The sequence below is a fragment of the Aspergillus clavatus genome, genomic scaffold (genome assembly GCF_000002715.2).
Source record: "Aspergillus clavatus NRRL 1 1099423829798 genomic scaffold, whole genome shotgun sequence".
In the NCBI taxonomy this organism is placed as follows: domain Eukaryota; kingdom Fungi; phylum Ascomycota; class Eurotiomycetes; order Eurotiales; family Aspergillaceae; genus Aspergillus; species Aspergillus clavatus.
Window position 1 is genome coordinate 192046 of NW_001517101.1, and position 27959 is coordinate 220004.

The 27959-nt window shown below is 50.4% G+C and overlaps 10 protein-coding genes across 10 annotated transcripts, besides 3 other annotated features; 3 read left to right on the forward strand and 7 right to left on the reverse strand.

The window, feature by feature from the left end:
- Positions 1-1295: 1295 nt before the first annotated feature.
- On the reverse strand, positions 1296-2923 carry rtt106 (putative negative regulator of DNA transposition (Rtt106); the record flags this gene model as incomplete). Its single annotated transcript, XM_001272602.1, has 4 exons — positions 1296-1873; positions 1933-2289; positions 2369-2707; positions 2806-2923. 4 exons carry the CDS (start codon positions 2921-2923, stop codon positions 1296-1298), a joined length of 1392 nt encoding a protein of 463 aa, XP_001272603.1.
- Positions 1366-1416: a microsatellite.
- A 407-nt stretch (positions 2924-3330) lies between the features above and the next one.
- On the reverse strand, positions 3331-4462 carry ACLA_088670 (mitochondrial 54S ribosomal protein uL24m; the record flags this gene model as incomplete). The annotated part of the gene is made up of 2 exons (XM_001272603.1): positions 3331-3978; positions 4046-4462. The coding sequence occupies 2 exons, from the start codon at positions 4460-4462 to the stop codon at positions 3331-3333; spliced, it is 1065 nt and encodes a 354-aa protein (XP_001272604.1).
- Positions 4463-8392: 3930 nt separating this feature from the next.
- rho1 (Rho family GTPase RHO1) lies at positions 8393-9356 on the forward strand (the record flags this gene model as incomplete). Its single annotated transcript, XM_001272604.1, has 5 exons — positions 8393-8460; positions 8559-8586; positions 8720-8917; positions 9011-9145; positions 9204-9356. The coding sequence occupies 5 exons, from the start codon at positions 8393-8395 to the stop codon at positions 9354-9356; spliced, it is 582 nt and encodes a 193-aa protein (XP_001272605.1).
- A 1624-nt stretch (positions 9357-10980) lies between these two features.
- Positions 10981-13595, reverse strand: ACLA_088690 (uncharacterized protein; the record flags this gene model as incomplete). Its single annotated transcript, XM_001272605.1, has 5 exons — positions 10981-11709; positions 11763-11785; positions 11862-13149; positions 13205-13298; positions 13351-13595. The coding sequence occupies 5 exons, from the start codon at positions 13593-13595 to the stop codon at positions 10981-10983; spliced, it is 2379 nt and encodes a 792-aa protein (XP_001272606.1).
- Positions 13596-13836: 241 nt separating this feature from the next.
- ACLA_088700 (methionyl-tRNA formyltransferase) lies at positions 13837-15172 on the forward strand (the record flags this gene model as incomplete). The annotated part of the gene is made up of 4 exons (XM_001272606.1): positions 13837-13891; positions 14123-14193; positions 14243-14370; positions 14431-15172. 4 exons carry the CDS (start codon positions 13837-13839, stop codon positions 15170-15172), a joined length of 996 nt encoding a protein of 331 aa, XP_001272607.1.
- A 164-nt stretch (positions 15173-15336) lies between these two features.
- Positions 15337-16645, reverse strand: ACLA_088710 (SDR family NAD(P)-dependent oxidoreductase; the record flags this gene model as incomplete). Its single annotated transcript, XM_001272607.1, has 9 exons — positions 15337-15483; positions 15535-15597; positions 15674-15762; positions 15817-15868; positions 15922-16029; positions 16095-16157; positions 16222-16308; positions 16400-16544; positions 16596-16645. The coding sequence occupies 9 exons, from the start codon at positions 16643-16645 to the stop codon at positions 15337-15339; spliced, it is 804 nt and encodes a 267-aa protein (XP_001272608.1).
- A 473-nt stretch (positions 16646-17118) lies between these two features.
- On the reverse strand, positions 17119-18049 carry ACLA_088720 (glycosyltransferase family protein; the record flags this gene model as incomplete). The annotated part of the gene is made up of 2 exons (XM_001272608.1): positions 17119-17916; positions 17975-18049. The coding sequence occupies 2 exons, from the start codon at positions 18047-18049 to the stop codon at positions 17119-17121; spliced, it is 873 nt and encodes a 290-aa protein (XP_001272609.1).
- A 498-nt stretch (positions 18050-18547) lies between these two features.
- Positions 18548-21232, forward strand: ACLA_088730 (uncharacterized protein; the record flags this gene model as incomplete). Its single annotated transcript, XM_001272609.1, has 3 exons — positions 18548-18661; positions 18726-19562; positions 19616-21232. The coding sequence occupies 3 exons, from the start codon at positions 18548-18550 to the stop codon at positions 21230-21232; spliced, it is 2568 nt and encodes an 855-aa protein (XP_001272610.1).
- Positions 21233-21690: 458 nt separating this feature from the next.
- On the reverse strand, positions 21691-23618 carry ACLA_088740 (sugar porter family MFS transporter; the record flags this gene model as incomplete). Its single annotated transcript, XM_001272610.1, has 6 exons — positions 21691-21830; positions 21886-21959; positions 22074-23057; positions 23112-23336; positions 23394-23470; positions 23523-23618. 6 exons carry the CDS (start codon positions 23616-23618, stop codon positions 21691-21693), a joined length of 1596 nt encoding a protein of 531 aa, XP_001272611.1.
- Positions 22017-22060: a microsatellite.
- Positions 22017-22064: a microsatellite.
- A 1392-nt stretch (positions 23619-25010) lies between the features above and the next one.
- On the reverse strand, positions 25011-27076 carry ACLA_088750 (glycoside hydrolase family 154 protein; the record flags this gene model as incomplete). The annotated part of the gene is made up of 3 exons (XM_001272611.1): positions 25011-26188; positions 26242-26540; positions 26595-27076. 3 exons carry the CDS (start codon positions 27074-27076, stop codon positions 25011-25013), a joined length of 1959 nt encoding a protein of 652 aa, XP_001272612.1.
- Between the last annotated feature and the right edge of the window lie 883 nt (positions 27077-27959).

Below are 27959 nucleotides of genomic sequence, written 5' to 3' on the forward strand. Positions count from 1 at the left end.
TGTTTCAGCAGTATGGTAAGGTATCCCTAAGTAATTTGATGTCACTCGGCCGGTCAGGTAAATCAGTACGAATCTGGAATTCCTAGATCCATGACAGTTGGAACGATGCGAGATCGATAGCCTCGAGGTTGAGAAAGAAGAGGGTCTGCATTTTGAACCCTTCAATTAGATCACCAGGTATCTATCTATCAAGATAGGCCACAGAGTAACCGCCAGAGTATCGCGATTCTTTGTCCCGTGGCGACAACGGCGCCAGCTCAGCGGACAATGGAAAATCTTGTTGGGTCTGAGTTGGCATTATTTGCCGCGGTCAGGCCCGAATAGTTGGTGATACAGGATATCGACTATGTATCTAGCCCCTGATACAATAATAACAATATCGACCTGTATAAAAATTACCTATTATCTACGAATTGTGCCTGAGCAGGGGTAAGTTATCTAATCCTTACGGAGTAATAGACCAGGACCTTCGAGAATAATAGGAGAGCCTCAAATATACCAACTGAATCAGATAGACATTCAATATCTACTGAACAATAGCAGGCCAGCAGTAGCACTCATCGATCCAAATTTAGATAGAATAAACCGAGACTATCGCCAGTCGTCAGTCCCGTCGATACCCCTGGTATCTCTACCTGGCACAGCCAACAGGGACCAGGGATTGCTTTCCACTGCTCAATCCATCTGGCGATGAGCGGCAAGCAGGATCTGACACGTCCCTCGACCCACTGGTATGATGCCATTATAACCTCACCTATCCTGGTCTGTTTTTCTTTTCGTTGTTGGTTATTCAAAGTTATCAGCCAATGCAGGCTTGAAACGCGGAATGGTAATTTAGTGGAATTTTGCTGGCTCCAGGAATGGATATAACCGCTCGAGATTGTATCTCTATCTAGTATCAACCTGTAGGTACCACAAAACCTTACCCTCCTGTAGGTACGGTATTCCTTTCGTTTTGAGCTGGTTTTTCGATGTCTTATTGGATGTATGTATGGAGTACTATGTACCTACTTGGATGGGTTGGGTACATGCATGAGGTAAGGCACGCGTTGATAATGCAAGATGTATCGTAACCGTCAAATATCACAATCCATGCATTCGGTCTCGACGTGCGGGTGTGTGGGCGACTGGGCGTGCAAAAAGGGGCAGATCTTTCCAGGCGATACGCGCGAAGAATCGCGCTCCAGACGGAGTATATATCAATTGGAGCGGTGCAGATCGTAGTTCGCTTGCAAACCAATTTACATGGGAATAATATACTACGTAGACAGCACATATATCGCCGACAGGGGCCATCACAGTTCGTCCTGTGGCACGTCTTCAGCCTCACTTCCAAGCTCAGCTGCCACAAGATCTTCATCTCCTTCGTTGTCGTCGTCCTCTTCATCGTCCTCGTCGTCCTCGTCGTCGTCTTCGCTGCTCGAACCACTACCTTCGCTCTCGCCATCACTACCAGGATCATAATCTTCTTCATCCTCATCCTCTTGATCCTCGAGCTCCCGCTGCGCTTTCTGCAGCTCGCTTTCTTCCTCGGCAGCAGCGCCCTCCGCATTATTAGTAGTATCTTCCTCCGCTTTCGCGCCATTGATATTGTAGCGCTTAGCGCGTCGCGCTTCCGCGAGACTCGCGTCTTGTAGACCGTGCTTCTTAATGTATGCATCGATCCCGGCATAATCTGCCTGGTCAATCATGGATAGCTCGAACTCCTGTGTCTCATCCTCAGCGCCGTTGTGAGATCTGACGGCGATGTTGAGATTGAAGGTGCGCTGGAGCACAGATGTGTATGAGATCGAGACAATGTTCTCGAAAGCGAAAAATACCAGAGGCTTCTTGAAGCCGAAGAAAACTCCTGTAGACAGGAAGAAAAGGTAGCCTAAAGTCCGTTTATCAGCTTCCTGCGTGAGAGCCGGGTCTTGGTTCACAGATCCATACCCTCCTTGCTGCCACGGAAGGCCTTGACGTGATATGCCTTCTCTCCCTTTCGATGCGCCTCCGGCATAGCGCTGACAAACTCCCTCTCGTCTGGACGAACCACCTTTATATGCGACAAATTCTCATTCAATATCCGTCGCACCAGGCTCTCAGCCGTCTCTCCCTCTTTGTTCCCAATCTGCTGCCCGGTCCCCGAAAATGCAGCCTTAGCCGGCCCGTCGGAGATAGTCCATACCATCGATTCAAACACTTCCTCGCCTTCCGTAGGCGGATTGATACCGTCACTGTATTGTGGAATGACACAAAAGTTGAATTGTCGTTGGGCTTTCTCCGGAACAGGGAGACACAAGACATGTCCTATTGAAAACCACCCGCACCGTTAGCATAACTCTAGCGACCCCAAAGATTGCCCCTCCAGACTCTTCTCGAGACTCACGTATCCTATCCATTGGGACACCAAACTCCACTTCCTTGGATGTCTGGTTCCTCGCGCGAAGGAAACCGCGCCCGGCGGTTATCTCGAGCGTGAGCTTTTTCCGCTGCGGCATAGCAAACGAAACATCTTGCATATAGAATTGTAGTGACGTCTCGGCCTTCACGTCAGCGGGCGATTGGGCATTCGCCGCAGCGGTGCCATTCTGGAGCTTTCGTTTCTTCGCGGCAGGGCCTTCGCTTGCCTCTGCGGGCTGAGCAGGCGGGTTGGTCGGCCTGGCCAGCAGGCTGGAGGTATATCGGGCGATGTCCTCAAAAAGCGGTACATATTGCGGGGTATTCTCTATAAAGAAGGGAAAGGGTTAGCCGGCGATTCCAACTATTGTCATTCGTGTGGCCAGGATTGAGAAAGGACTGCAAGTGAGTGTGCGCGTTAGATACCTATCGCATCGTAGACTCGTTTCTTCAAAGAGGGCTCGGCGGCGAAGGCTTCTTCGATTGCAGGGATGGTGGCCGGGACGGTTTTTGTGGCAGATCGGTTGATGGTAGCGAAGACCATGATGTATTAGTAGAAAGACTACTGCCCCGAGAAGAAAAACGAATATCCAGGAACGACGGGGCGTAAGGTGGTATGAGACGGTGAAAAAGGAAGACGGGGAGAGACAAATTTGGATGGCGGGATTGATGGGATGGGATAAAGGACTTGCGGAACTCCCCTGGCGGCAAGTTGCTTGGAGATTGACAATTCAATATTTCGCTCTGCGACATTGGCCCTCATGAAGGGCGAAAAAATAAACCTTGTCTCGCTCCTTCGCATTGTGGACATGGCCTTCTACGTCAGACAATAGTACTTCCCATTTTCAAATTGGTCTCATTGCTTTATGCTACAGTACAGTTGTATACACGCATATAAATCACACGAAGGCAGTTGGATACAGTTCCCCGATTAAAACACCCGGATGAAATTCAAGCAGAAGAGGATGCCTTCTTGGAAGCATTCTGCTTCATGAAGTTCTCAATGAACCCAGCCGTCTGGTCGTCCATGATGAAGTTGCCGTCAGCATCTCGTCGGGCACCCATCCGCTCGGCCTTCTTAGCCCTCAACATGGCGACGAGTTCACCCTTGGGTGTCATCAAAGACCTGCTTTGAAGATATTCCTTTCTATAATCCTCCAGTTTCTTCGACTCAACCCATTCTGAGTCGTGCCTTGTCCGGTACTTGGAAAAGGGGTTGCGGAGCTCGTCAAGAACACTGGGAGGGAATGGCGAGGTGTGTAGCGAAGGAATCCATGTCGGCGTCTCGACCTCCAAACGAAGCGTGTCCCAGTCTTCATCTTTCAATGCGGCGGGTTCACTGCGGGGCCATGGAATCTCGATGTTCTCGCCAGCAATATATCTGGTGTGTTTCGGGGTGTCTGTGCCGTAGGGTCTCTCAAGGACAGGCTCCCCTCCGTAAACATGCTTGACCAAGACGTCCCGCGTGACGCCTGTCGTTGGGTCATCGAGAGCAACGACAAGTTGGACGTCGTCGAGTGAGATGGGCAGATTTATCGAGTTGAAAGGCGACTTGTTTCCGTACTGCTGGTTCAGCCATTCGGGGAAGTGCACATCGGCCTGCGGAGAATCGAATATTTAGTAAAACAGCCGCGAGGCTCGCTGTAGGCAATCGTCGTGAACGTACCATGTTCAGGTCTTTGACCAGGACAGTCTCATTGTTAGGATCCACCCGAATAACCTCGCCGATCTTGCCCCTGTCCTTGCCCTTCATGATACACACCCGGTCTCCAGCAGCGATGTTGACGTACTTTCTGCGCAAATGCTTAGGGATGACCGGAGGGTTCATAGCCTGTGGGCTTAAGGCACCAAATGTCTTTCCCTCGAGACCTCCATCACGCTTGGGAGCGAGAGGTCCTCGCATCCAGTCTTCACGGCGTCGTTGTCTCTCGGCACGAATATTGTCGATTTCGATGCGGTTAAAAGCGAACCGCTGCCTCAGCGCGTCCCTGAATTCCTCGCGCTCAGCATCCTTGGCGGCTCGGATTGCCTTTCGCTGAGACTGGTTCCTCGCCAGGGCTGTCCTTCGGATGATTTTCTGCATTCTGGCTGGCGCTGTCCTAGCAATGGCCGAATGTGGATCATCAACTGTTCCTTGAGATATGGCTCGGGAGGGAAAATTGCGGCCTTTGGGCTTCACGTGACTTGTAACTGTCGGAGTTCGCGGGAGCCAATAATAGGATGTGTCAAGTAGTCTACTTTCCAAAAACCATCAACAGTTCCGTATCTGGTTATATCTCCAAGACTTCAATTGTAATGCTTTTTCTAAATTGTATGGCTCTTCGGTGATTGAGCTCGGTGAAGCCACTAGATTTCTTCGCCCAGTCTTATTTTGCTGTTTCCTTGACTGCTTAACCATACACCATGCCCTCAGTCGCCATGATATATATATCACCGGGACTCATCCTGGATGCTTCCCTCATTTTCCTGGAGTTACGAATAATAACATCCTGCGATCTGCTAACTCGTAGATTTTGGTCATATAAACATTGAAAGACCCTTCTACCCTACCCCCAACATCCAATCATCTATACATCAGAACAAGCTACTCAATCTCAACCTTGGCTCTGAATCATATGGAGTTGATAGATTACAACCAGAATCGGGGAGGATCTCTGATCGGCATTTGTTTTACCTTACGAAGATGCCCGCTCATAAGCTCGATTATCATAGATATGCCAACAGTTTACTGCAGGAGTATTCTCACAAATCACACCATATCATGCCATCGCAAGTGGCAAATCATATATGGTTCTAACGAACCACCTTGGTCCGAATTAATAGGAGGAAAGTCTTCCACGAGCTCTATAAGGCAATCATCAAACTGTTTCAGCATCAACGCCCCAGACTCAGCTACTGTACGGGGTAGCAGTCAGCGAATCAATCATCGAGTGCCAGACAAGTCTCAAGTTGTACATCTCCATGAGTTGGGAAGACCACGACTTATCACCCAGAGCTGAAACCCTTGCATCGGGGCTGCGTCCTTTCCAATCAGAGGTGTCATCCTCCCGCACCGATAGGGCTTGAGGTGCATTGGTGTGGATCTGCCACAGGCTGTCCTTGGGCTGGGCATGCCTCGAGCAACAAGAGGTGAATGTTGGACGCGGCAGACGCCATTGTGATTGATGGTCAACGCGTATCAGCGATGCGTGATCAACAATATACATTGTAGGTCTTCAGTTTCACTTTTCTCTTTTTGGAGAAGGCATATATTAGGAGCAGCCAGAGGACAATGAAGAATGTGGAATCATGCTAGATTGCATAGGCGTGTGCCCGTAGATATGCCGATAGAGAGAGGGGAAAGGATGGATATTAGACCGGCCCTGAGACTGACGTGGAATGCATCCTCTTTCGATTTAAAGCGTGACCGCCACTGCAGTGGTGTTTTCAGCCCAGCAAATCAATGGGGCATGTAGTGGTCGTGCTTTGGTCTAGGCTGTGCCAGTGCTGCTGCTCCGAGATAGTAGTGCTGCTAGCTGTACACCGTCATCTCCTATCAAAACTCGGGAGAGATGGTGAATTATGCAGGATCTCCTGCCGACGTTTGTTCGTTCTCTTCATCTGTGGCTGTGCGAACTGCGAGGTGACTGGGTTGCCTCGGTATTGTGTCTTTGTTTTGTACGTCTCGATGGGGAAGACATACACCACAGATCTTGTCATCCGGATAGATAGTTATTTCTACCCGAACACGCTGATTAAAGGGGAAAATCAATTTTAGTGATGACGTTTGAGATCGAAGACTACTTCGCAGACTACTGGATATAGGGGGCTATGGTGGAATCTTTGCACCGCCACGTATTTATATTGACATTACGGAGTACCTACTCTGTAGGTGATCTGCCAGAGGTCCGTAATTTTGGGACGATACCCATCCATACCTCCATCCGTATTCAGGATGTCTACCACAGGCCATCATGTTGAAGATTAGGGATCAAGGACAAAACAGTGCGTGAATCTATCCGTCATATCCGAGACTGGACAGGATAGGATCAACGCGATCGTTCAAGTGAGGACAATCACGGCGACTTTCTAATCTTGAGCCTTGGGAGTTGGGGGTGTACGGAGTACATTCAAGCTCGTCTCAACAGCTGTAGTAATGTCGATCAGTGTTATATTGGATCTCGTAGCTGGAGTAAGCCTAGTTACAGGAAGTTATCGAGGTCTGGAACATCAGAGACTCAAGTAGCAGTCAGTAACACAGACAGTCAAAATTATCATCCTGGAAAATCCCACATGCCGAATAAAGGAGACTTCCATGAGCATGTATAAACTACAGCTTTAGAGTAGGTCCAGAGTACTCCGTACTCATATACATGGTCTAAGCGAGGAGTCCAGGCTGCTGCATACTTGAGATACGGAGCACTCAGCACGACTTAGATCTACGGCCTAGATACAGAGTAGGTAGAGACTGAGTACCTACAGGGGTATTTTGTAATAGATCCGTGGGCCCTGCGTTGCGTTACTCCAGCATGTACTTTACCGTATCCCTACTGGCGATGCCAGACCAAGTATATACTGGGCACAACAAAAGCAGTTGACGATGAGTCTGGAGGTGAGATTCAGGAGTAACCATGCATAATCCGTATTTATCAAAATCTATCCATGCAGTTTCTAAGAAATTAGAGTATCCCCAACCAATCCTCTGTTGGCCAGTATGTGGAGTACCTACCTACCTAAGGTACTTTAGGTACTCCGTACTCCGTACTCATGCTCCATACTCACTTTACTTAGTACAAAAGGAGTGGTGAAAAAACAGTGTCTCTTACACTGGGATTTATCAGGTGATGTAACTACCAGTCAAACTATCATCACCTGGAATGTGTGCAGACGTAGCTAATTCGATGATATATTTGAGTCTTCCCCTGGTCTTCCTGTGGGCAGGTGATAGACAAATTGAATGTCTGAGACTCACTCTATCTACCTATTTTAAGGTGAAGACCTCCATAGGTATTCGGTATTGTGCTGTAACCAAGTGGAGCAGGTTAGCATACTAAGTAGGTCCCTACCTACCGACCTTCAGCCACGGTGGCTTCAATACCTAGTCTAGGTAGAGGCTGAAGAAGACAATCAGACAAGGCAACAGTCAAAGAAATCTGAAAGATAATAAGCACACAACTTCTGCTTTCCTCTTAAAATCAACCTTATCAGAGAATGAATTCATTGTCATCATCTCTATCTAGTAGTGTTGAGAAATCACCCTGCAGGTAGATCAGACTGCACATGTTGCAGTTGCAGATAGGTGTTGTAAATAAATAAATTGCAAAATCAGGAAAAGAAGAAATACAAATAGGACACAGCCACATACATCAGTAGGTATCCATTAATCCATGGATGGGGCTGGTACGTAAATTACCAGTCTATTTCACGGTCCCCGACCGCAGTGGCTTAGTCATTAACCGAGCAAAGGATTATGATTGGGCGGGAGAGGGAGGAGCGGGAGCCTCAGGCCGTCACCTGAAAGACAGATTGAACGGGGGAAAAAGAAACAATCACCCGGACGAAATGAGTGCTGGGGGCCAGCACTGATAACTGAAAGGTAAACCTCTCTTTCCCATCCATCATCAATATTATTGAAACTCGAACAACTCCCGTTGTTATTATTTATCATCAACCACCATCATCACCTCTATCTCAGTCTTTTCTAAAGCTTCTTGAATTTTGTAGCTTCATTCAAAAAGACTAACCCTTTGCTACCCTTTTTCTTCCCTCATTGTCCTTTAGTACTCCGCGCCGTTGCGCTTGTTGCTCCCTGTACCGTATGTGATAACCCTTTTTGCACCCCGGGCGCCTGACTTGTCCCTTTCTCTACACTCAACCTCCCTCCACCAATCCATCACCTATTTACTCCAACTGCCCGTCTTCCGTCTTTGCTGCTACTCCTCATCAACCTACTTATATTCGCTGGATTGTTCGCCCTGAGGCTCATCTTTTTTCTCAACCTTTTCTCCAACTATCTGCTGATCCTTCTTTCAAGATGGCCGAGATCCGCCGCAAGCTTGTCATCGTGGGCGATGGTGCCTGTGGTAAGACTTGTCTTCTGATGTAAGTCTCGCATTCCCTTTAATGATGATTATGATGATGATCAACAAGTTTCAACCTCTTTCTTGATGAATATGACTAACCGTAGTTCTCTTCGGTAGTGTCTTCTCCAAGGGCACATTCCCTGAGGTTAGCTTCTCCCATTGATGCCATCCGCTTTCCATCACACCATTGATACTGTGATGCCTTAATCCAAGGCCCTGCGCTGTCTGCAAGTTGGAGTATTCTTCTCCGCTGACCTCAATACTTTTCTTCCCTCCAGGTCTACGTCCCCACTGTTTTCGAGAACTATGTCGCCGATGTCGAGGTTGATGGCAAGCACGTTGAACTCGCTCTTTGGGATACTGCTGGCCAGGAAGATTATGATCGTCTCCGCCCTCTCTCGTACCCCGACTCTCACGTCATCTTGATTTGCTTCGCTATCGACTCCCCCGATTCTCTTGACAACGTCCAGGAGAAGGTGAATACCCCATATGTGACCCTCTGCCAGAGAACTGGCTCAGGGGAAAAATCCCATCATGGAAGGAAACAGATGGGCTGACAGCATCGATAGTGGATTTCCGAAGTCCTGCACTTCTGCCAGGGCCTTCCCATCATCCTTGTTGGTTGCAAGAAGGATCTTCGCCATGACCCCAAGACTATTGAGGAGTTGACCAAGACTTCCCAAAAGCCTGTCACCCCCGAGCAGGTATGTAACATGTCAAAGGATTTCATTGGTCCAGTGATCACTGACCTCTTCGTTATAGGGTGAGGAAGTTCGCAAGAAGATCGGAGCTTACAAGTACCTCGAGTGCTCTGCACGGACCAATGAAGGTGTTCGCGAGGTCTTTGAAGCCGCCACCCGGGCTGCCCTCTTGACCAAGACTCACAAGAAGAAGGGCAAGTGCACCATCCTGTAAATTAGTTTTTGTCCCCTTCGCAAAAGGTCTGTTTCATGCGGAGACTATATCAACGGATCAGCGTCTCGAATATTTGGTTGCTTTTTTTTTCCGCTCAGAGGGATCCCTCCGTTGGCGTGTTCAACTGTGCCTGAATGTGAGTGTTGATGATGTTCAACTACGGGCACATGGGGCTTGATGGGAACTATCTGGCTATGCAGTTGGTCGACTTTTCTTCTTTTGCAGACTTCTTTTTTTATTTCCTAGGGAGGCGTTGTCTTCATAACCTTGTGGGTTTTTTCTTCTCTTCTCTGTTCCAGCTCTCCATAGCGTCCGCCGGGCTGTTCGATCGTCACAGCGAACATTGCTCGGGGTCATGACAAGCGCAAGGACTCGGGAGAGTCGCCACGACTTGCACGGCCCGTGGTCGGAAGTGAGCAATTGAGGACGGCGTTCTGTCGCGTGTCTCCCGTCAATCTGTTCCGGGGGAAGTTGATCGAGAGAGGGAATCGAAATATCGTGACATAGATGATTCCTGTCGATTCGGGTGTTTTCAGCAAGGGTTCCATAATCTTCCTTTTCGGTTAAAGAGAATGCATGAGATTGTCTTTGATCTTCGAGACCGGCATCCCCTACCATCGAATTATGCACGGAATCGTTAACTCCATGATCTCCACGGGATGTGATGGGAAGGATGAGAGTGATTACCCAGCAAGGTCTTGAAATAATAATAATGCTGTTCCCCGTTCTGCATTTCCCTTTTCTGCTGAAATCTCTGCGTTTATAATATCTTCCTATTTCTAGTCTATTATTTTTCTATGCCAAAGTCAGTTCTTCATTCGACATATCTGGTTCTGCGCACAAATCAGAGAAATATCCCGAGTAATACCCTGTTCATTTCACTATCAACAATACGAATCAAACAGAAATGTTTATTATATTGTGATAACCCCCATACGCAGTATAAATTCACATGGGTAGCCCACTCTATTCCACGACCATCAAAAGCCAAGAAGTCTCCTACTCTAGCCTATCCGGTCCATTTAAGAACACTGCTTGAAAATCCAGGAGTCTGGACCCAATGCTCCGAGTACGTAAGTAGCGTGACCACTACGCCCAGCAAACCCGAGTCAACAACCTATAATTAGCCAGGCGAATCCGTACGCTTCGACTCGATAGTCAATACGGAGGGCTTGGCCTGCCAGTGTCAGCTACCTTGGGAATAAAGTACGACCTGTAAGTGTACGAGGTTGCCTAGAATACTCTGGTACAGGCACCCTCGTAAGTAAGGTACGAAGTATCTTGTTCATAAGTCATACTGGTGTCTGGAGTCTGTACGAGGTTTTCTCCCGGATCTCCGGGAACGGGGGTGGGCTGTGCGGATTCAATAGTGCTTTTTGAGTTGAGCTGGTGGGTGGATTGGTATGTCCTGGTGTGTGTGTGTATGTGTGTGGTTGTACGGTGTACTGAATACTCAGGGGGAGACCTGGACAGGTTCTTGCAGGGAGGAAATCCGTCACACGGCAGTCTGTACATAGTTGAACTATTGAAGGTACCATCTTGTACAGCCCGAGTACGTGGTCTCTGACTTGTCGAGGACTTGGATTTTATGAAGAATAACATCTGAGTTTTCCTGCGCAGGCATTCATCTATTCAAGCTAAGTAGATTCTCGATATATCGTCTCGCGTCGAGGCCCAGCCCCTCCACAAGCTTACCAGCTCCCAATTCGGAACGTGAGGCTTGCAGCCCCGGCGACGAGGCTCCCCCGAGATCCCTGAAGAATCTTGCCCCACTGTTGCCACGAGCGTGTCCCGACGATGAGACGTGGTCACTTGCTTTGCGGATCAGAAATGCTTCCCGTGGGAGAGAGGGCAGACAACCATTTCTGGTGTTGCCTGGATTATGGGCGTTTTGATCACAGGAGGGTTGTGGTTCGGCGATCCGGACCCAGACGATCCACCAGCCGCGACCAGTCTTGCATGTTCTTTCGAGCTCGAGGGGCCGGGATCTGGTTTCGGCGTAGGTGCTTAGAAGGCGATGGTGGATATTGAGGCTCTCAACTCGGGGCCACGGGTCCGTTTCGGGTGAGTAGTAACCTAGATCTGGGATATTTGGTATTGAGGATCGAATGGTCAGGTTCGTCGGATCGTAAACAAGGTCGTAAACCGGTAGGCTTTTGGCTGAGAAGTGCTTGTTGACCTCGAGCCCATTCCCAGACATCGAGATGCGTTCTGCAGCAGTCGAAGGGGACGTCGATTTGCTCAGCGATTTCTGGAGCGGACCAAGTTGGTGGTGGATGCCTAGGTAAAGGGACGGGTCTTCCATCAATGGTGCTTGGGGATCAAAGAGAAATGTGTATATGAAGGGTCGATTCTGTGTCTTCCTATCAGCTGCTGCTTCACGAAGTCAGTGGGCTTTCAACTTACGATATAGACCACCAGCCGCAGTCCTAGTGGACCCGGGAGATCATCTAGTCTTTTGTCAATGCTAAGTCCACTGAATGTCTGAGATCATGGCAAGCTCACCTCCAGGGCCTCCTGAATCACCAGCCCGACGGACGTACACCATTCGTGTGATGACCTTCTCTTTCATATTCGGGTTTTCCTGATCTTTGCATTCAAGGAAACTGGACTTTGCATCGTCTGACTCGTCACGAAGCCCGATAATGAACCTCCCATTGTTGTGGTCCTTAGGCTTAGGACTAGCCCCTGATTTCATTGCATCCTCGTCAGACCCTTCGTGAGTACTCTCAAACGTTTCTTGCTCATTTCCTGTTTTTGAAGAAGCCTCAGCACGCTTCAGGGCCTCAACACGAGGGTGAGAGCTGGCATTCCCAGAAGAGAAACTCCAGGATGAGCCATAGCCAAGTGTGAGGTACTTGACAAAAGTGTCTGACCCAAATCCCTTCCAGTCACTCCCTTTGTCGACCCTTGCTGGAGATCTGTCACTGCTTTTTTGACTTGTGGCTCTCGCCGAGTCTCGCACTACTTCGGATGTCCCGATGACGAGAGGGCGAGGTATTCCCGGGGGTAAGGCGCGTTCCGGACTGACGACTTGAGAATCACTAGTGCCACTCACTGAGGCGCTGAGGTCTTTCGAGGCCAATCGGCCGCGATTTTTTCTCCGGCGTTTTCGGCGTCGGGGTGAGGTAGGATCTTCGCCAGCGCCATATGCGTCGTACCCAAAGCGGAAAATCCATTCCATCCATTGAGATATCGGTATCAAGGATGATCTTGACAGCCCACCCACTCCAGAAAATATGACACCATCCTGTGGTCGAGGAAAGGTGTCCATACCAAGCCATCTTCTTTGACCTTCGTTTGGATCATCGGAGATCTCTGGCTGACTTTGAGCTGTCAACCCCTCCGTCGATGAACATGGATCCCCAAATCTAGAGACGACCAGATCAACTAGTCCATCTGTCCGGAAAACAAAGTCCTCGAGAACTTCTCTCTCCCCACTTCCCCAATCTTCCTCTCCCACCCCGATGCCAAGCTCGCCGCCTGCAGCGAGCTTTATGCCATTATATATGTCGACTGCGGGGTTGCCGCTCAGAAGGATATCCCAACTCCATGCGAATTTGCTCCAGAAACGCTCAAGAAATGTACAGAATGCGGACCTGCGGACGCGATCGTGTAACCGCTGAAGCGTAAACTCATGATGAAGGAGGAAGATGGAATGGGCGCGACGTAGTTGCTGAATCAGGAGCTGTGGTGGACATATCTCTCGCGACGAGTAGTAAAAAGGTGAAGACTCTGAGCTGTCGCGCTGGGACGATGCGCTCTCAGTGGGAAGTCGAGTAAGATCAATAGACTGGACAGCGTTAGCAGCCATGTCTCACTCGACTTAACTTGCGGTGCCCTATTACCGCCAAAATCCACCAATTTTCTTCTAATTCATGTAATATCACAGTCGACTTTTCTGTCTCCACGTGGTCGACCGATTTACCCTCCGAGAAATTCCTGGTTTACTTATTCAGTGTTGTTCAGCCATGTTAAGAGTAGCGACTCGAACCTGGCAAAGCTGACAATGCCCTGTGCCAGCCCTATCTGGCGCAGCCTTTCATTCTGCCCACTGTCATCCTCTTGATCCTCATATTTGGATCCCGAACTTTCGCTTCGCCGCAAACGATCCGCGCGTGAGGTATAGAAAACGACCTGATCGCTGATACTTTCGTCCGTCGGACCGAGCAGGGGGTTGTATATTGTAAGGAACGAGAGCTGCGCAGGTATTACTGAAGTTAAGTCGCTCTCTGGCATTGCATGATAGTACTGTGCCACTGCTTACAGCAGTGCGGCACAATTAAACATAAAAGATAGTTGACCAAGGACAACTCTTACGGATGATCGGTTGGGCATCCCGTTGTGGTGACATCACGTGTCCGTGCGTCGAAAGCTTCACGGAGCTTGAAACGCGATTGCCAACACAGCACCTCCATGAGACAATTGCGACCATTTGAAATCATGCTTCTTTTACGAAGAGCTGGACGAAGTTGCCGGTATGGGTACGCCCCCCCGAAACACACCTTGGGATGTCGATTCCTCTCCACGAAGGCGTACGAGCCCCTCCGCATACTCTTTTGCGGAGCAGATGAGTTCAGCATAGCTTCCTTGAAAGCTTTACATGAAGAACATGTGAGGCGGCCAGATCGGATATCGTCGATCGATGTCGTCTGCAGACCTGGGAAAAGAGTAGGGAGGGGGTTAAAGAAAATACGGGAAGGTATGTCGTCTATCGGAAAAGACTGCTTCCTAGAATTGTTCTCACTCGTTTGGCCGCTTCATAGTCCCCATCAAAGCCGTCGCAACAGAACTCTCACTTCCAATCCACGAAATTGATACTTTCAAAGGCTGGGCGGTAAATGCAGTCCACTGGCTTGCAAGTACACCTACACTGACTCTAACAGCCTCCTATATTTCCTGGTGGTCCTATCAACCTCATCGTGGCCGTATCCTTTGGTCTATTCGTGCCTCCTCGAATTCTCAATGCTGCAAAGTACGGAGGGTTGAATGTCCATCCATCTTTACTCCCCGAGTATGTGCGCCCTGAAGAAGAGTCAATCTTGGGACGACCCCTCTGACAGAGGTGTACTAGTCTTCGTGGTCCTGCTCCGTTACACCATGTCCTTCTAGCAGGTAGAACCAGAACGGGCGTTACACTTCAGACCCTACACCTTAAGCATTTCGACCACGGCGTCATCCTGAAACAAACTCCAGCCCCTGGCTTTGAGATACCGCATCCCGAATCGTGCACCGTTCCCGAGCTTCTGGATCTTGTAGCACCTAAAGGCGCCGAGATACTCATGGATGGCATACGAAACGGATTGTTTGTTCCACCAGTGCAAGATGCAGGCTGGCGTGGATCTGAAGGCGATGAAGCTCTGATTCATGCGACTAAGATCAAACCAGAGGATCGGCATGCCGATTGGCTCAATTGGACCTGGAAAGATATCAGTCGGCGCCACCGAGTACTGGGCCCGTTATGGAGTAGGACCCTCGCGGTCAGCAATACTCCAACTGAAAGCCCAATTTTCCAACAGCGCAGAGTGATCCTGACTGAGTTGGAGGAAGTCAACTCGCTGAAGGGTTGCGAGGCATTTTCTCTCGTTCCAGGCCTGCCTTTTGTGGATAGCGCACAACCAATTGATCGTCAACAAGGGCGTGGCTTATATGTGTTTACACGTGACGGCAAGCTAATCCGTATACATCAGATGAAGGTGGAAGGTGAGCAGAATGCGGACGGTGTTCGTGCTGCTCTCAAAGCTCGGATGCTCAGTGATCGGACATTTCAATCAGGTTCAGGCGACTTCACTCCGTTCCACAATCCTCTACAATAAGCAGACAGCATGCATCTTACGACTTTTCCGAGAAATTTCGAAACAAGATATTCCCTGTATAACTAACCATATGATACCTGTCGGAACGCTGCTCCAATCTCAAATGCCCTCTATGTCTTCATTTTCAAATCCCAATAGGTTGCTCGCCAATGAGGCAGCAGCGCTCATTTAATAGCGAAACCGGCATCTGTGACAGTCAGATTGCTGTAAAAAGAGGCCTGGGAATGCTTACCGATCTGAATGGATTGTCCTGTCATGGATGGGTTCTTGGCCAGCATCACGTATGCCTCGGCAGCATCCTCCACCTCGGGCTGAAATCAATGAGCAAGGAGATGTCAAAGTGGGAGCTTAGAACTACTTACCAGTTTCCCTAATACTGCCTTGTTCTTGAAGCCCTGAAGCTTCTCGGGAGGGAATCGTTGCCCCTATCGGACGATTAGCTCTATTCTTGCGTCTTACACGAATTTCAAACCAGGTCGAAAAGATTGTGTTGCCACTTACCCACTCAGTGAGCAACAGACCGGGAAGCACGGCGTTGACGCGAACTTTCGAGCCCTGACTTTGTGCCAGACACTTCATAAGGTGTAAGCCTGCATCATAGGTGTCAGCAATAGTTTTTCATCGACCCAGCCCGCGGATCCTACCTGCTGCCTTCGTTACAGCGTATGGCAAGCTGCTCCCACTTGGCGTCACGGCCTTGACGTCGAAGTTAGCGAGAAATTTTCTTAGTACCATCTTTATTCACGTACCGCTGTGGACGATGTGATGATGAAAACTCCCCCATCAGGGTTTGCATTGAAAGTGGGCGCTGCTTCCTTAAAGAGATACCAACTGCTCTTGACGTTTGTTGACCAGCACTGCGCTAAAATGTTACCATCAAGACCATGGGATTCGGGCTGAGTCCATAACCCCATCTACTTACTTTATCCCAGTCGTCATCATCCATAGCATCCAAGTCTGCAAACGTGGTCATCTTCGTCCAACCCTGGCCCAGAATTTAGTCCCCATAACCAATCAAATTGGAATCGGCGAATGATGATCTGACTTACTGCATTTGAGATGACTATATCCAACCCTCCAAGCTGTTCAATTGTGGTCTTGACGGCGTTGCTGCAGTCCTCTCGACGACTCGCGTCCTAGATGGAAAAACTTGGTCAATTCCATGTATACATTGAATGCTCAGACGCGAGTTTCCTGAAAGGGGGGGAAAGAGCCAGAATCTCTTACACCCTGAATAGTGATAGCCTTGACATTGTACTGAGTCTGGAGCTCGGATGCGAGCTTCTCTGCTGCATCTTTACTTGAGACATAATTGATGGCAATGTTGCATCCCTCGGCAGCGTATTTCTGAGCCACAACAGCCCCCAATCCCCTGATAGCCCGTCAGTTTCATTCGGCGCAGAGAGGTGTACAGTATACATACCGAGAGCCACCAGTGATTAGGGCATTCCGACCCTTTAGTGAATACGACATAACTGTAATCAACCGCTCGAAGCACAGAATCACTGTATACAAGAAAATGATTGAATGAATCGATCAGGAAGAGGAAAAGAAGAGACATTGTCAGTCAACTATCTGTGCGCGGGGTAAAGCTTTGTATTAGCAACATGGGGGGACACCGGGAGCAATTCCGATGTCTGCATCAGAGCGGAATTATGGATGACCCTCATTTCATATGTAAGGTGTAGATCATCTAGCCTTGTGTGATACATCTGATCCTTTAGCAGCTACGTGGCTGGTTGGTGATCGAGGGCTGTCTACGTACGCGTGCCTTGGGGTGAGTTGGGGTAATGGCTAAATATTCTGACAAATTAACCTCGGTTGTAACCCTGTTCTAGTAGTTGATGGTTTTCAAACAGCACTTAATATTGTGGCCGTCTAATATCGCTTAATGCATCTTGAGTTATGATACAATGGACCGATAGGCCATCAAGAACCTAGCACGATCAATCCACCAGCGCCCCCACATATTCGGTCTTCCTCATACCATTCCAGGCCTGCTTTCCAGCTAGAGCAGGCCATTGTACAAGGAATCGATCAGCCAAAGATAGCAGTAGCTTCCCTGACATACTCAACGTTTTGACCCGCGCCCATGATTCCACGTAAATGGTACGGAGTTGAAAGTCAACATGTTGTGCGTTTGTTGCCGCATTCACTGAATGCTCTTTTGAACTAGCCATGTAATGGCCGTTCTTCGAAGAGAAGAATGTTTCCAGATAATGACATAGGCGCAAGAATTTGGCAGCTAGAACCATACAAACCGCAGTAGCTGGGCCGTTCGTGAGGATAACATCCGGATACGGCGTGGCTGATCTCAAAGGAACCAGTTTCTGATCAGCGTGGCGGCCGCACAGCACAAGAAGGCAAGACCAGAAGCATTGAACAGTGGAGAATGGAGCCGTGAGGTATGATTGATGCACACGGCGCGCGCGAGGAACTGTGACAATCGAGTAGGACTCTGCAGCACCATGACCATTCACAGACATTGATGCTCCCTGGTTCTCTTTCAGCCAGCTTGTCTCAAATTCCACAGCCTTTTCCGCACTGAAATTGTCACCCGAGCTCACGACGTATGTCCGATGAGTGTATACCGAAGGGTCGAGGTTCATGCGCCGTAACATGGAGAACATTTCTGCGGTATGCCCACCGCTGCCGAGAACGGCGAGGAGATGGGTTGGGCTATTTTTCTTCCGCCACTTTGGGATTTCACTGTTCTGTGACACCGACAGGGCATGGATCAGGACCTGAAAACGTTGTGTTATTAGCATAGCACATAGCCAGGGACACCGGGCATATGCTCACAAGGACTGCTATACCACAGCTTGCGACTCCGAGTAGGAGAGTAAGAAAGAGCAGGTTAAACAATGAGTAAGTCATCGCATGTAGATTTGCTGATTTAGGTGGGAACCCAGATTGAGCTTATGGTAGTCACTGCCGTAGCTTCAAGAGCTCTCCATTATCGTTGCGATAACTTGAAGACACGGTTGTCAGGAGGTGAGGTGGTTTGTCTTAGCTGGCATTAGGCAAGAAGTCAACTGTATTGTCTTCCTTGGTCCCTATATTGCCTCTCATCTGTGTCTAGCAGAAAAAGAATCAATAAGCCATTGTTGTCAGTTTTGTTCGTGAATTGCCGAGTTGCAGCATTCTGTGTTTATGTCATTCCAATAATCTATGGAGACAGGCACGTGGTCCGTGCGGCTCTCGGCGATTAATTCTGTTGTTGTCTTAACTCCTTCTCTGTAAACCAGCTAAAAAAACAACAGTGATATCCGCCGTCATCACTGCTTTTCGAGATAGCTCTTCTCTCATAAGTCTCAAGCTGTCATTTCCTGAAGCTGCTATCGATGTCGTCAGATTTGATGTGAAATAGCAGCGATGTTCTCTAAGCGACTGAGTTGCTTTTATTGCGGACGTCGTTCTGCGCAGGCAGGCAGAGACGTTCGCAAATGGCAGTGCAAACATTGCGAAGCGGTGAACCATCTAGATGAGGTACGTGATTCTATTTCGTTTGAATCTGGTGTAAGGAAAGCTGATTTTGAATTTGATGGAATAGAAAGGAGAGATCACTGATCCTCCTGCCGCGGAAACCAACCCTGACGTATACGGCCCCGGAGCGATGAACGTTCCCCTTGAATCGGTCGATCTCACAGGCTCCGGTCTGTTCTGCGCTCAGTGTGTCCGTAATCAGCATTTGTTCACGAGCGCCCTTGCTTCTTATTTTCCACCGCCAGATGATCCTGAGTACAACGCGTATGAACGAGAATATCCAACCTTTCGCAGAAACCTGGAAGAGCGATATCCTCAAGTATGTGCCAAATGCGAGCCTCGGGTGAAGGAGCGAATTCGCCAGGCAGGATATGAGGCCAAGTCGGATCATCTTCGACGAATGATGGACAGGAGCAAAGCCGGGAGGGCAGCGAGACAAGCACGGCAATGGAACTGGAGGAATCTGCTGGTGTCTGCGGGTGCCATCAGCTACTGGAGCAGTGTTGTCGGCCAACTCGCCTGGAATACGATGGGTGCTTTGCATGTCGAGCCGTCGATACGCGCCTTCGATAATGATCTTCGGACTTCGTCGGTTGCGTCATGCTTCTGGACTACATTACAGGTGCGTCAGCTGCCAGGGTCATGCTGGATTGATCTGTCGCCGTATGCTGGCTTGGCTTTGGTGGCAGGAATCCTGTCGCTATGGTGGAATCCGAAGTTGCGACTCAAAGTTGAAGGAAGGGGAGGACGCTTCGTCGGGCTGGGCGAGTATTACCAGGTGCAGCTTATCGTCATGGTGGTGCGATGCGTTTTCTGGGCGATGCTGAAAGACCCTGCCTCGAGCGGCTTGCAAGACACCTTGCCTCTGACTTTGCATTTTTTCATGATTTTCTTTACGATCTTGGTAAGCAATATTCTCTCTGATGATATGTCGAATCTCGCTGACGGGTTGTGCAGTCTGTCGTTATTTCCCGGCGCGTTGTCAAGTATGACACTCGTCCGCTGGTAGCGTGGTCGGACAACACTCCCACAGCGACCCCGAATAAAAAGGCGCTGGTATCTCCCGACCAATCGAGTGTTACCACTCAACGCTTCACTCCTCTTGGAAGTGACCGGCAAGCTACTCCACGTTTTCCTTTGGAAAAGCTCGCTGCACCCCGACTTGCGCCTGAGAAGGAGCCGGCCATCCCTCCTACACCCCCTCCGGAGGTGGATGATATGGACTGGACTCCGTCTGTACAGCATGAGATCAAACCCACGATGAGTGTCTACCAAAAAGACACAAAATCTGTACTCGACGGGCCGCTACCTTTCTATGGTTCGCTCCCGGCGGCTCCAAAACCTCCATCCTGGGCCCTCCGGACTCAGACTTCGCGCCCGAAGCCGATTCAACAAGTTGTGGAGCGCAACCCTTTCCATCGCACGCCTACTCAATCACCGACTTTCTGGCAACGAAATACCGCTAGCCGTTCGGAATCGGTATTTGCACCCCCGAAATTCTTCCCCATGAGTGATCATATTTCTTCCACTGGACTAGAAAGCTTATTCGACCGAGCATTCACAATCAAATCTCCTGAAGACGAGAACAATGAGAACTGGCAGCAGCAGCAGCAGCAAGGGCCAGGTACTCAAACTCGCTATTCTGCAGATATGCAGGCGTTTTTGCTGTTCCAGTATCTTCGGTTAGGCTTGCTGCTATCATCTATTGCTGCCTGGTTCCTGTCCCAGTACAATTATCTCTCTATTCCTGGAAACTATATCGAGGTGGCTTCTCTTGGGAGTGCGAGTTTAATAGCAGGCTTTGCACTATTGGATGTTCTCAAGCAGCCAATCGTCCAATGGAACGGCATGGAGATCCTTATTTATTTCGCCGAGCTTGTGGCGGCTGTCCACCTTGGTGGTAACCTTCCACACGTCTCGTTCGAGAGGCACTACTTTGACCGGTACGGGAAATTGCTATTGGTCTTTATGACTGTGCAAGAGGCACTGGGGCTACTATCTCTGTTCCAGATTGCATCAGCAAGTGTTCCCAACTCGCAAGCACAGCAACCGAATCAGACGGGATCTCCTAGCAGGCAAACCTCCGGTAGCTCGCCTCTGGAGAGCAATGTTACACCACGTCTTGCGAATCAGTCATTCAACTCTGAGCCCCCTGTTCCGCCTCTTTCTTTCTCAATGACTGCGGCTGGTTCTAGCTTCACTATCCCGTCCCCGGAACCGCAGTATCAGCTGGGGTTCTCAAATTATAATCAGGTTCCGAATCAAAATCACAGTTTCACACTAAACAGTCTCAAGGGGAACGAATCTGATGTTTCTGATGCCTTTGATAGAGATTCAGACACCGAGACAACTGTGACCACGGCCACAACGGCCACCAGCAATACTGTCAGAAATATCCGCTACGGACGCAATCCCACTGATGCGTTCTTCTCTCCCAGGCGGTCCGAGCTCGGACCGGGAATTGGGGGACTCAGTCTCGAAGACAAGCCCAACCGGCGTGTAACCCGGAGTCAAACGCAAAGACTCACCGGGAACGAGGGACTTCGCAAGTACACAATGCGCGGGTTGAAATGACCCTCTTTCTTTCTTTCACAACCTTAGCTGGACATTAGCATGCTACTGCTTCTTATTGTTTTTTTTTTTTGAACATCACGGGTTTTGGGTAGGGATTCTTATTGAGGTTTACAAGGTTTACATACGTTGCATCGCATGTGATGCCAGATAATACTCTCATTTGCATCATAGTTTCTGGATGGTTTTGTTGTTGAGCGACTGATTGACTGATTGACATTGTTTGCATCCACTTTAACCGCAGTCTGAATTGGCCTCGAACACTTTTACTATGTGGGAGATACTGAATGGGTCTGTACATAACGACTAAGAATATACGATTGACGATACTGACGAGAATGGTTTTTCCATCTACTTTTACATCTTACGTTTTCCAATGATTTGACAGTGGATCATTCCTAATCGATACCAGAACTAGACTTCGTGAATCATATCATCAACAACCATCAGCGCGAGATGATCTACGCTCTCTCTACCCTCGTCTCGGTGACAGTCTCGGCCTCTTTTTCGTTCGTGCTCATGGCCCGCTCCGCATCCACAACCTTGCTGTCCGTGGAGTTCGTGACGCCGAACAGCTCATCCATTTTCTCGAGCGAGAGACCTGGTTTCGTTAGCATGGCTGATTCTCAAGTCAGGTGCGGAAGGGGATGCCTTACCCTTGGTCTCTGGGATGAAGAACCAGACGAAGACGCCCATGGAGAGACAGAAGCAGGAGAATATGATGTATGTGCTTGAAGCGCGATCAGTCTTGTTTGTTCACAGCCACGTGGCGAAGATTATAGACAAGAGGAAAGAAAAGAAAAGAAAAGGAAAGGAAAGGAAAGGAAAGGAAGGGGAGACTTACCCGTAACCATTTGCACCGACCGTCGCCAGCATATTGGGCACGGCGCGAGCGACGACAAAGTTGAACAGCCACTGCGTGGCGGCGGCGAAGGAGACGTTGAGGCCGCGCAGTCTGGCGGTGGGGATCTCGCTGACGTAGATCCAGCAGACGGGCCCCCAGCCGAACTGGAAGCAGGCGGCAAAGAGGAAGATGCAGACGAGGGCGACGTAGCCGGCGGGGATGACGGGCTCGCCGGTCTTGGGGGGCGCGATGCGCACGTACAGGCCGATGTAGAGCATGGTGAGGCCCTGGGCGACGGAGGTCCAGAGGAGGGAGCGGCGGCGGCCGAGCGAGTCGGCGACGAAGACGAGGAAGATGGCGCAGCCGACCATCTTGACGATGCCGTAGACGCCGGTGGCGAAGAGGCCCGTGGCGTTGCCTGTGACGCCGAGGTTCTTGAAGATCTGCGGCGCGTAGTAGTTGATGGCGTTGGTGCCTGTCATCTGCTGGCAGACCATGAGGAAGATGCTGATGAGCGCGCGCTTGCGATTGCCGGGGATCAGCCACATCTCGCGCATGAGGTCCCAGAAGCCCGAGCCGCTGACCAGCTGGCGCTCGTGCTCGAGCTGTTCGACGATGTCTTGAAACTCGCGCTCGACGTATGGGTGGGTGGCGGGGAGGTTGCGCACTGTCGCGAGCGTGGCGCGCGCCGCTTCCCAGCGGTCCTGCCGGGCCAGCCAGCGGGGAGACTCGTTGCATAGGAGCATGCCGCCGAGCAGGAGGAGGGCGGGGAGGCCCTGCATGGCCAGCGGGACGATGTACATGGACTTGCCGCTAATGTGCAGCAGAGAGCCGTAGTTGATCCAGAAGGCCAGCATGATGCCCATGGTGATGAAGAGCTGGTACAGACCGGTCAGACCGCCGCGGATGGCGCGCGGGGCGTTCTCAGATACGTAGAGGGGGTTGATCATCGAGGCGAAGCCGACACCGAATCCGGTGATCAGTCTAGAGGTGAGATCAGGGGCAGTCCAAGAAGAAAGACGCAGAGAAATAACCTACCGGCCGATGTACATGGCTTCCAGGTGCCCACTGGCAGCGACCTGCATGATCACACCTAGGATGGCCAGGATCGAGGCGCTGATCAGACCGAGTCTCCGACCCCATTTATCAGCCACAGGCGAAGCGATGAGAGCTCCGAAGAAGCATCCTGCTTGCAGGGTCGATACGATGTTGGCGGACAGGTTCGCCTCTCCGACAGGACCAAGTCCGTTTAAGCCGTAGTCGCTGGTGGCCGGTCAGCTCGCCTCTTTGCATGCCATGGTTGTTAGGATCGTAACTCACGCTTTGAAGGGTGCCATGGTGAGAACACCTCCGATGATACCTGTCTCCATTCCGAAAAGCATACCACCGAAGCATGCCTGGCATCATCAGTAACCAGAGCACCAACGTTGGGAGGAGTGGTGAACCAACTGAACAGGCAAGCATGTATACTCTCCACCCATAGATCTCCCTGGGATCCTCTCGCATCGCCTCATTGTGGACGAGCTTCCTGAGGATGGCGGACATGTTGTCGGTGATGGAAGACTCGATGAATAGATGAAGATGCCAAAGCAAAGGACGACGATATTAATATATAGAACAGAGCAAACTGGAGTGCGGTCAATTTCCAGATCAAGATCGTGCAGTGCAGATCACCAGCCTCAAAACCACTCTCGAAGGAAACACTGCAGGGACAGTAACCATATATGTACTATCCTAACCCCAGCAGACGTGTCAAACCACACCCCCCCAGCTCCAGATATAACCGTCGGCGTCTGAGATCAGTACCCGTCATCCCTGCAACCAAGCACCAAGCAGCAAAGCATGACTATCATTCCAGCCCCGGAAAAAAAAAAAACAAGACGAGCAGCACGTCGCAAAGATTCCACGAATACCAGCCGCTCATCCACCATTTAGCTCATGGAGAGCTCCCACGCCGAGACACGCTTTGAGCTCGTGGTCCAAGACATCTTGGGAACTTGGAGGGGTTGTATCGGCGAGCAGGGGTGCGTACGTGCGTCTGCAAGGGAAAAGATCAACCTATCAATATCTGGCATCAAGCTGTCGGCGATGGCTTACTTGTTACTACCTCATAGCTCACTCACCCATTCCCCTCTACCCCGTGGCTCACTTGCCTGAATTCGAGCTGTGATAGGAGGAAGATTAGCCGGGAAAATCGGACTGGGGTGAGACGCTTGTGGGGGAATGACTGGGGTAAGACTAGGGGGGTGTGTGTGAGCGTGACAAGTGTGGTGAGAAAGGGAAAACGAATGGAGACGGCACGATGCTCCACGCTAGACTCACCAAGATGTTTAGAGCTTAACTCAGACTGAGTGGCGCTGGTGCTGATAGGCGGCTCATATTGAAGATAGTGTCCATGGCGAATGACGATGGAGTGGGACTCGGGGGAGATGCAGAGGTTGTGCAGGATGAGCCTGCTACGCATGGTGGAATGGGGATGATTCGCCAAGCAGGTCAACGCGGAGGGAAAAATGGCGACAAAGCGACCAGACTAACAACTAGTTAGCAAGTTAGCAAGGTAACGAGATTTGCGGGGAAATAAAGAAGACGATCAGCACCAAGACTGAGGCAAAAGTCAGGACGCTTAGTTCAATGGTCTAGTAGTGTTGGCAAGAGTGTGGCCGGGATGGACGTCAATTTAGCCATAATAGGAGTATATTCTTCCAGGGTCAGACTGTCGGTTACTCAGGTTCTGGCAGGAGTCAGGTTCTCGCGCCAATGTTACTTGGGAGACAGCAGTCTCACTCTTATCGTCGTAGCTGCTGTTACGAGATATCATTTGCATTCTAACTCTAAGCCTACTGCTGTTGATGTTGTGGCGATGAATGCTTGGAGTTCTTTGAGATGCGAAGTTAGATGCACAGTATCCATACATGTAAGCAGACGGAGAAATCAATATCAAGACTTGGCCTCTCCCTCTATTCCCATGACCTGCTTCAACTTGGCAGGAATATCAGGGATTCGTTCCCACCTCTCTCGCCATTTTTCCTGCCAATTGTCGCCATTGTTTTCAGCTGGTAACGCGAACACCGCCGTCGCAAACCAAGTCTCACTCCCTGGGCTCAGCTTCGAGCCCAGTGAGGGAAGCAGCGTGCGACCGTACATTAGGTTTGAGTTGGGATCTGCTAGCACCACTCTCCCCGCTCGCTCTACGTTCGATTGAAGCTCGACAATGCCCACAGCACCCACGGACGAGACCGTAAGCGCCCGACGTGCCTCCTGCAATGTTCCCTCGGTCGAATCTTGACTGAAGGGACCAAGGATGCGCCCGTTATCGCTGTGGCAGCCGTAGATTGCAAACGCACCTTCGTTGACTAAGAGCTCGCGGTCCGTCTTCACACGGTGGATGCGGATGTGCCAGTTCTTGAACTCCTCAGTCGGAGGAATCAACCACGTTTCAACGTCTACACCTGGCCATGGCTTCCACCCGGAGACGAGCATAGGCACATCATCCAACCACTCGAATCGGGCGTTGAGCGCGAGCCGACGTGTCTGCCAGAGATCACCTCCGTCGTCAGAGAGGGCCAGCATACTGTCGGGTGCGTGCTGTTCAAGCTGGTATGACCCGGTGGGCACCGAGTATCCGAACGAGGCGCTGTAAGCGAACTTGCCGCACTTGGCCTGGGTGGCCTTCAAGGGGTAGTGACAAGCCTGTCCTGAAGATAACAGGAACCAGTGGCCACCGCGATGCACCATGATATGCTTGGGGTATTCGAGCGCCACCACGGCGGGAAGGGAGGCTGTCGGGTAGGGTTCCTCCTCAGCCGCCCAGAATGGGTGCGATTGTGGCAGCACCAAAGGCACAAAGGAAAGACAACACCAGTAGGGAGATCCGGGCGAGTTGTAGTTCTCCGTCAAGTACATGTTCGCGTAAGAGTACCCCAGGCTCAGTGTGCCGTCGCTGTTGAAGATATCCTCTTGCGTCGCCCACCAGCGGAAATGACGCAGCAGAATGCCCTTGACAACACCCCAGGTCAACGGAGCAGGCAGCTCAACATCGGCAAACGCCAATGCACCCCAGAATCCTACCATGGCAAAGCGGTATGTCATCGAGCGTCCGAATGGGATCGCGCTGCCTGTTCGTAGTCAATATCTGGTCAAGTAACTAAAACGGGCAGAAAGAACCAACCATTCGGAGAGAAGTAATGTACAAAGTCATGTGCATACTGCCTCGCACGCCCACGGTATCGCTCAGCACGAGGCTGGTCGAAATCACCCGCCAACTTGGCGTATAGCAGCTGCAGGAACTGAATAGCAAAGGAGCCAGAGTAATAGTCCATCTGATGGTGACTCTTGGGGCCATCATTGCTCCAGCCCCTGCCGACGTGGAACGTATCCAGATGATCCATATCCGCCTCGATGCGAGCAAGGGAGTAAGGGGCGTTATTCCTCCGCAGACCAAGATTGGCAAAGACCCGGAACCACAGCCTGGATGACCACTTAGATAGACCCACGAGTAAGTCTTCAAGCATAAAAACATACCAGTTCGTATTTGGCATCTCGCGCGCATTGATCTGCGCCAGCCAGCTCGCAATATTCTCCTTCTGCTGCTCCGTCAACGGGTCCCAGAAGAAATGCGGAGCAACCGCCAGCGTATATCCGATAGGGCACATCTCGACCATGCGCTGATCCAGATCCTCGATGTCGCCCCAGTACTCCGGACTGTGGGGATCAGTCCCACTGATGAAGCCGTCTCGCCAGCGCGCGGCTTCCGCGTAGTCATACCCGCCACCGAGCAGAGAGCCTAGAGCCCAGAGCGGGCGGGCAAAGCCCTCGATCTGCGCGCCTCCTTCATCGAAGCGGGTTGTCGAGGAGCCGATCTTCACCCGGCTGCCCTGAGGCGTGAAGCGTGGAATGAGAGGGTCGAGAAGGGCTCGACAGGCGTCCTGGAAGTCGCTGCGTGTGCGGAATGGCGACTGGCTGAAGGCCTGAGCTGGGGTCTTTCCGTTGGCGTGGACGGACATTGTGAGTGAGGCCTGGGGGGTTTTGGAATGGGGAAGATAGTAATGAATGCAGCCCATCAGTCAGCTACATACCGTTTATATGTCTTCGCATGGCTTTGTCGTGATCGCCGTCGATGAGGGGCAGGTGGTAGGGATGCTCATGTCGGACTGAAGTCCGATGCCACTAGATCGAGGGGTAACACATCTAGCGATGTTCCTACTGATGGAGAAATCATAGTTGTCTGTGAAAAGAGTAAGCTTGATTCATGGGGAAGATCATGGTTGTGGTTGTCATTGGATGGTTAAATGGAGGTTGCTGAGATGCTTCAGGTTGAGGTCCAGGAATTTAGCCGGATGATCCACTGCATTTCGTGACCAACTGGCTAACAGTTTTTGCATCGACGCAGAACTCTCTTTCATACATAATCTTATTCTCGATATCTTTCTGATACTGGTATCGCTTTTGGATTAATATGATGGGAGAAGCTCGAAGAAAGCAAATTGATACAGAAGGATGAAGGTACTGATAGATAAAGTAGGATTCATACTTGCACCCAACGTCCTTTTAATGACATGCAAGAACTGATGCCATTGTTCACTCTACCTGGGACAGCAGGAAATAGAAAGCCATATTCATGAGCACAGACTCTGATACCGAGCACCTCTTACCTCAATGTCTCGACCAATGACCTGGAACTCTAGAATTACAGAGACTTAATCAAATATTAATCGCTCTTCTGAGGCAATCAAGTCGTTTGTACGAATGGGGAATACTCACGCCCGGAGTTTTGCCATCTCTGTCTCTACCCTGAGTCGTTAAAATCACCTACATCCAAGAATCAAACCAGGAGAACAACATCATCCGACAAATCACAAGAACGAGTCTCCCAAGCGCAAAAATATC